The 7,902-nt window shown below is 52.6% G+C and overlaps 1 protein-coding gene across 1 annotated transcript; it reads right to left on the reverse strand.

Annotated features, from left to right (window-relative positions):
* Nucleotides 1-2,434: 2,434 nt before the first annotated feature.
* Nucleotides 2,435-3,796, reverse strand: LOC123157664 (general transcription factor IIE subunit 1). The gene has a single exon (XM_044575915.1). It carries the CDS (start codon nt 3,692-3,694, stop codon nt 2,435-2,437), a length of 1,260 nt encoding a protein of 419 aa, XP_044431850.1. The 5' UTR covers nt 3,695-3,796.
* Nucleotides 3,797-7,902: the final 4,106 nt, after the last annotated feature.

A 7,902-nucleotide genomic window follows, 5' to 3' on the forward strand; every position in this document is an offset into this window, starting at 1 on the left:
TGTACGGGTGCCCCTCTCCTCTTTAGGTTTACACAAAATTTGCACACATGTACTGTATGAAACTAAATGTATATTGGACGTGAAGTTTCTGCACATGAGCACATATGCGCCCTTTATCTGGGCGGTTGAATAGAGCATCAGGATGTGCTGCATTTAATTCTGGGCGAGATATGGGTCCGCTCATAATGATGGAGATGTTCATATACGTACGCTGTGACTTCTGGGCTGTGGGTCAGGATTGTAACAGATGGACGATCACTGTGGATGGTTGGAAGCAGGGCTGTGGCTCATGACGTCATGCCCCTTCCCGATCCGTGGATCAGGAAACATGCTTTCCAGCTACTGGGACAGAGCCGTAGTAAATGTGGGTGGCTGGGTGGTGTCGTCTCCTACCTCAGGCGGCTGGATTCTTCCATTAGCGAGAGCGGTCGTCTCGGTGGCGCACCTTCTGCGGGAACAAGACTGCCACTGCCGGTGAAGATGAAGTTCTTGATGCAGCCGATTAGAAGGTGCGAATCTGAACCATTGGTATATACTGCCATTTGAGTTGTGTTTCCATTGAGTAAGATTGATCTTCCATTACCTCATGTCACTAAGCAGATTTAGCTTGCTAGAGGAGGTTAACGATAGCGACATCCCGATGGAGCCGCTGCATTACCAAGTCGCCCCACCGGTTGTCGAGCAGCAGCTGCGTCGATGCAGGCAGTGAGCGTCAACGGCTAAATCTGCGACGCAGGCGGCGGCAGATGCTGAAAGGGAAGGTTCACTGCAGGCATCTGGGCAGTTGATTGGCCAGATGAACACTAAAGCTCATGGATGGACCTGAAGGTATGTCAGAATTCAGGTGTACAATCTGAATTTCATCATGCAACTCTGAAAGTAAAGAGTCCTGGAACTTGTCACCAATTACTAAGCTGGTCCACAGATTAGTCATGTAGGTAGTGTGACATTTTAGTCCAGTAGTGCATCTGTGCAAAAAATCTTTGATTTTGGTAGTGTGACAGATCAGTGTGCTGTGCTCTTTACTGACAAATTAGCAAATTAGTTGTGTGCTCTTTATCATGGAGGCAGTGTGCTTTTGAAGTTTTAACTGACAAATTAGCAAATTAGCTGTGCTCTTTATCATGCAGGTAGTGTGCTTTTTACTGATTAATTAGTAAATTGTGCACAGATTAGTCATGGAGGTAGTGGGCCATTATAGTCCAGTACTACGTCAGCACGAAAAATCAAATGATTTTGTCACTACCTTATATATTGCAAAACTGTAGCAAATTAGTTGTGATAATAATTTCTGGCCTGAAAACACTGCGGCCGGGTTGTCATCATACCTAATAACCAGTGTAGAAATTTGAATGCCTACATTGCCTTAGAAATAACTGCTGCTGCCGGTGATGGAATTCCTAATGCAACCGATCAGAAGGTAAGAAGCACCTATGAATCTGGATCAGCGGAAACTGGTGGGGGAACGCTCTGTCTTTATTTGCTTCGTGGTTTTGTTCTTGTGTTTTACCAGGTTCCCTTTGGTCGACGATTTGTTCAAAAGTCAACCCGTCCATGCTTCTGCCGGCTATCGGGATAGCGGCGTCTTTCTGGCTCAGGGCAGCAGAAGAACTGCCGGTGGAATTCGTGAGCGCAGATGCGCCAATTTGTGAGGAACAGGCAGGCGTGGATGGAAGACGGGAGAGCTTGCCCCAGTTATCTGAGCCCGCAACGCAAGCATTGGGCTGGTAAAATAGGTGCGTTCCAAAAACTATTTGTGTCTTGCATTTTGGAAATTGCTGGATCGGAAGTAAGCTAGGCTGGGTGGATGTGTGAGAGTAGTCTTGGATTTGCTAGCCGGTAGAAGTGCTATGTCGCTGCTAGTGCACTGCTATTAATCTGTGCACCTATATAACTTCAGGAAATGTACATACTGATTCAGGGATGCTGATATGATATGATTTACTAGGAAAAGACTTGCACCTACCCACGTCAATAGATATTGATTTTCGCTCTACATAGGTACGGGCATATATAGTGTGTAGAGAAGTTAGACACACTGTGTCTTAAAAGCTAAAAAACGTGCGATTGATCGGTGAAATCCCAGCTAGGCTGGGGGCTGATCGGTAGCGAATAAACTTAGCATGCGATGACCCGATCTACACTAGCAAATTAAAAAACCAAAAACTATGAAAAGAAAAATGAAACAACAACCAGAAAAATAAATAAACAACAATGTAAAAACCAAGAAGAGAAACCAGCAATAACCAGAAAAGGAAAAAGGAAATGGGCAGGGCAGCCAGCCCACGTCAGGCGCTCATAGGTAAGTGTTTTTCTCATGTTTCTGCCATAACAATTGTGCTAGTTTAATAATGTTCGACCAGATCTACATAGAAAAAAAACAGGCGGCGTTAAAATATAGCAAATTTGTTCTTCATGTTGCCACTATTGTCTTTTAGTTTTCGCCATCTTCCCACTCAATCCCAGCATCGCCATCTTCCCACTCAATCCCAGCTTCTTCCTCCACGTCTTCACCGTCCTCGTGTTTGATACTTGTGCCCAGCTGTTGTTCGTCCTCGTGTTTGATATTCGCGCCCAGCTCTTGTTCGTCTTCGTGTTTGATATTTGCGCCCAGCTGCTGCTGTTTCAGAAGGGCTTCATAATAAGCCTTGGCGTATTCCTGTTCTAGTATACGCTGCTTTTCTTGTTCTTCTTCATTCGAGTTCATCTTTTTGTCGTCCTCGCCTTCCGACTTTCCTTCCAATCTTGCTTTCCCACCGGTCAGATCCATGCCTAGTTTTACCATCCATGGAGGAAAGACCTTCGGTACTGAATCACTGACCGTGCCAGACTGATCTGCACCGTGCAATAGTACTCCAAGTTCAACCTCCGGGTCTCGGCGACATGGAGCTGGAGCTGCTGCGGCGACATTGTTTTCTTTCTGCCATGACCGCAGGCTCATGAACTCTGGAGCAGGCAGGCCCTCCATCCTCTGGATCTGCGCATGCAACGGCTCCAGCTGCTCCTCCATCCTCCGCTGCATGTCCTGCAGCTTCTCAAGCCGCCTGCGCTTCCGTGCGCGGCTGCCGTCCTCACCGCCGTCCCCGGCCTCGTCGGTCGCGATCGTGGCAGCCTTCTCCACGACCAGCTCGCCGCTGCAGTGCTCGCACCGGAAGCTCTCGCAGTCCTCGGCGAGGAGCCTGAGGGCGTCGAGCGCCGAGTACCGCCTCCCGCAGCCGGGGCACAGGTAGTGCTGGATCGTGGCCCTGCTGTCCGCCGTCAGCTCGTCCCTGATCTTCTTCCTCATGCGGTGCATCCGGTACCTGACGGCGTCGCAGGCCTGCGCGTAGTCCAGGCAGCAGTAGGACTTCACGTGCAGCTTCACCCTCTCCTTCTCATCACCCTCCTCGGCGACACCGGTGGCGGCTGGTTTGGCCGGCGCCGGCTCCTTCCGGTGGTCCCTCGACACTATCTTGTCCTCCTCGAGGTAGCGGAGCACGCGGCGGAGCGGCTTGGGCTGCAGCCTTAGAGACGCGGCGAGGTCGTCCTCTCGGACCCACTGCCCGTCCCGTCTGGTGAGGGCGTCGAGGACGACCACGGCCGTGCCCTGCGCATGCTGCTGGCCGCCGCCGGCGGTCTCCGGGGGCAGATCGTCGTAGAAAGCACGCGCGGCTAGCCTCACCAGCCGGTTGAAGGGGACTACAGAGGTCGTCATCTCGGCGGCGGCGGCAGGATGTCTCGCGGTAGATCGATCGTTTTAGGTGAAACCTGGGGCTGGGGAGATTATTTATGGACGTGGCCGGGCGTTCGGGTCGGTTGGATTGGGATCCGGTTTGGAAACGGTGTGGACTCCGAGTCCGGGTGCAAACCGGCTGCTAGCACATGATCCAATGATTTTTTTTTATTAGCACATGCGCCCGTACATTGCAACGGAAAACATATAACCCAAAGGGAAACGTTTGGAGACGGTGCGCCGGCCGAAGCTTCGGCCGGTCGCCCGCTACCTCGTGCTCCTGTGTCGACGAGACCTGCATCCGCTCCCCATCTGCTGCAGCCCAATCTCGCAGGCGAGGCCGCCGCCCACCCCCGCATCGCGTCCCTACCCCGCTGCAGCCCAATCTCACCGGCAAGGCCGCCGTCTACCCCCGCATCGACCCTCTACCTGCGGTAGCCCAATCTCCCCAGCGAGGCCGCCGTCCACTGCACGGCCGGCGATTTCCCCACGCGCACGACACGTCCACCCCCTACCTACAGTATTCGCGCGCGCGCATCCCCTTCCTCCTCCTCCCCGGGCTGTGTTTGGGCCACCACAAGCTCCATCGCCGGCGGCCAAGCGCTCCCTCGTCGACCGCCATGGCTGCCTGCAGCCATGCCCGGATCCTCCCGCATATACAAGTGTTGCAACCGTCACCTAGAAAAGCTTCAACAGCCGTTGAAAAAAGCTTCAACCATAGACATAGAAAGCTTCAATGGCACTGCACAACAAGGAAAAGCTGCAACCGTTGTTGGATTTTGCTACTACCGGCAAAGCTTTTTGCTACATCCATCAGGCAGAGCTGCGACCTCGCGAGGATGACAATGATTTTTTTGCTGCAACCGTAGCAGGATGTTGCTACTACCGTTGGAGGTTTTTGCTACATCCATGTAAGGCGGAGCTGCGACCTCGCGAAGGTGGCGACGGCGTTTTTGCTGCACCCGTAGTTTGATTTTGCTACTACCGGTGAAATTTTTTGCTACATCCATTCAAATGGTGTTGATTGACTCACGGCCGCCGTCGACGTATTTTTCCTGCAGCGAGCATCAATGGCGAGGGCGACGGAGCTACAACCTTCATCGTCAAGAGCTGCAACCGTAGGTGGAGCTGATGCATTGGTCGAGGCGAGAACGAGGCCGGGAGAGTGGGGGACCGTTGACGAGGACGACCGACGAGGGTGGGGTCCGGTAGGCGACGAGGATGACCGGCGAGGGTGGGGACTGACGACGGGGACGACCACCGAAGGGGACAGGAGGCGCGGTGTCGTGCTCCCCGAGCGGGAGATGCGGATCCAGGCCGCCTGCGCGAGAAAGAAGAAGCTGGGGACGATCTGTTTTTTTTTGCCTGGATCCAACGGCCGCCTGGCTCACATCTGATGGCCTGGGCTGGACCGGCCGAAAGTTTCGGCCGGTGCGCCGGCGCCTATAAGCGCCCTAACCCAAATATAAACGCCCCATCAAACCAACCTGTGGTTGGATGGTTAGAGGGACTGTATAGTATCCCCAGCCCACTAGGGTTTAAGTCCTGGTGCTCGCATTAATACCTGGATTTCTTTCAGGATTTGACTTCGTAAATTTTAAAAACAGTCTTTCGAAGGAGCTCATAGGGATAGGGTATGAGTTTATAGGGGTGAGTATACGCGTGTATATGGGCGCTTGCATCTGTACTGTGTTCAAAAAAAATATAAATGCCACACATGTGATACTCTGGTCTAGACGTTTTTTTACAACTAAAGTGCATCCCAAAAAATAAAATAAAAATAAAAAACTTCCATTCGAAAAGAAGTTGTCATGCTTACAACTAAAGTTGCCATCCCCACGCCATTAAACTTTTCATCAAAAACGCATGCCAACCCGTGCTTCGCTACGAAGAAGACGCTGGTTGCCCCATGACCCCATCCATCAGGGCATGTACAATTGCATAGTCCCAGGGTGATGCCTCGCATGCCATGTAGGATCGGATATCAGGTAATGTATGTTCGAATAGGGAAGCGGGATCCTCTGCAGGAGTCGGGTGCTTGGAGAGAAAATGTGTGGCCCGGTGTCAAAAGCTAAAAATGTTGGAGTGAGAAGTAAAGATGCATGTGTATTAGTATTTTTTTGTTTCTTAATGAGGCCCACTAGTTGTAACTTGCATTTGGAAGAAGAAATAAATGCAGGTGCCTCAAACTACTTTTTGTTATGGGGGCTCTGTTTTCATATGCCACCATTATACATGCCCTCAAACGCCCAAGACTGGTACTGGTGCTCTATATGTAGTCCATATTGAATTTTTTAAAAGCTTATATTTTGAAACAGAGAGAGTATTGTATAGTGTTCCAGTAGATTAATTCATTGTACATAATAGAACGCATGTCTAACGTCCCAGATTCGATGCGCTAGGTGTCTGCCAGTTATTCGCCGTCGTTGTCATGTCATTTGCTTGCGTGTTGCATATTGCCATGTCGGCATGTGCATTGCATTGCATACATGTTCGTTTCATGCATCCGAGTATTTTACCCGTTGTCCGTTTTGCAATCCGGCACTCCTATGTCCTCCGGCGTTCCCCTTTTATCTCTCGTCGTGAGCGGGTGTTAAACGTTTTCGGAATGGACCGAGTCTTGCCAAGTGGCCTTGGTACACCACCGGTAGACCGCCTGTCAAGTTTCGTGCCATTTGGGGTCCGTTTGATACTCCTACGGTTAACCAGGTAACCGTAAAAGCCTTCTTTGTGTTGCAGCTCAACACCCCTCCAAAGTGGCTCAAAACCCATCCTAACCCCCTCCATGCTCTCGGTCGTTCGATCACGATCGCGTGGCCGAAAACCGCACCTCATTTGGAGTCTCCTAGCTCCCTCTACCTACAAATATGTGCACCCCCCGGATTTTCCCGCATGAACCCTAGCCCTCTCCCTCCTTGCGCCGCCGGACATGTCCGCCCGCAGCCAGACGTGTCCGCCGCCGCGCCCCAGCCACTCCGGAGCCGCCACGTGGCGCCCCGCGCCCACATCGCCGCCGGCCCGCGGAGCCCATCCGGGGCCCGCGCGGGCCCAGATCCCGCCGCCGCCTGGCCCAGTCATCGCCGCCGCCCTGCCCGTCCCACGCCGGCGTGCGCGCCGCCCGAGCCGCCCGTCCGCGGCCGCCGTCCTCGTCGACCTCCGCCGCCCATTGCCGCCGGCCACCGCGCCTCGCGCACCGTGCGCCGCCGGCAACCGCCCGCTGCCGCCTGTCTCCTCCACCGGCGCCGCGCTCCGCGCCGTCCCCTCCGACGACCCGACCCGTCGGCGCGCTTCTCCCGCCGAACGCCGCCGCCCGCGCCGGTGCGCCTCGCCGCCCTGCCGCCGAACCTGATCGCCGCCGCCGCCCTCCGCCTCGAGCGCCGTGCGCCTCCATCGCCCGCCAGCCGGCCCCGCCCCGGCGCCTCTCTGCCGCCTCCGCCGCTCGCCGAACGCCGCCGCCCTCGCCGGATTCCTCGCCGGCCGGATCTGGTCACCGGACCAGATCCACCAGTTCGGCCAACCAAACGCCGTCCCGCGATCCGGATCCCTCCGTCCCGCACCGTCTCGTCCCGCGTTGACAAGTCCCTGAGATTTTTAACATTATGTGGCTCTGTTCATCGCATCATATCTCCTTTGATACTGCTCTGTTTCGTGCGTGTAATATATCAAAATGTTCGTCATGAGATTCTATACATTTCATTCCATTGTGCCATGCTTGTTTGAGATCATCTTGATGCCCGAATCATCGTTGCAAGAGTGCTATATGATGTTAATCTGCTGAAACTATTATAACTTGATAATTTGTCATTTTTGTTACATTTGATGTGTGCATCCTATGAGCATGAGCTCTACATGTGTTTTGAACTACATCATGCCATCTTTACAGGGGTGCCATCCATGTATTTTTTTGAGTTGTGTAGTGAGTTCATCAAGCTTGTTAAGTAGGGTACTTGCTGTTACTATTTTGCTAGGCTGAATCTATTATTTTGTGATGTTATGTAAACCTGCTGCTACAAGTCATTCTATGCATAATCTGGAAATGTTCACTAAGAATGTTTTCTTATACATGTCATGCTCTATCCATCCATGTCTCTGGTTGCATTTATATCCTGCTGTAGCTTGTTGTAATCTTGCTACAAAGTTGCTAAATAATGTTGTTGTCAGCCTGTTAACTTTAAGATCAGTTTTACCAT

This window comes from Triticum aestivum, chromosome 7B (assembly GCF_018294505.1).
Source record: "Triticum aestivum cultivar Chinese Spring chromosome 7B, IWGSC CS RefSeq v2.1, whole genome shotgun sequence".
NCBI lineage: Eukaryota > Viridiplantae > Streptophyta > Magnoliopsida > Poales > Poaceae > Triticum > Triticum aestivum.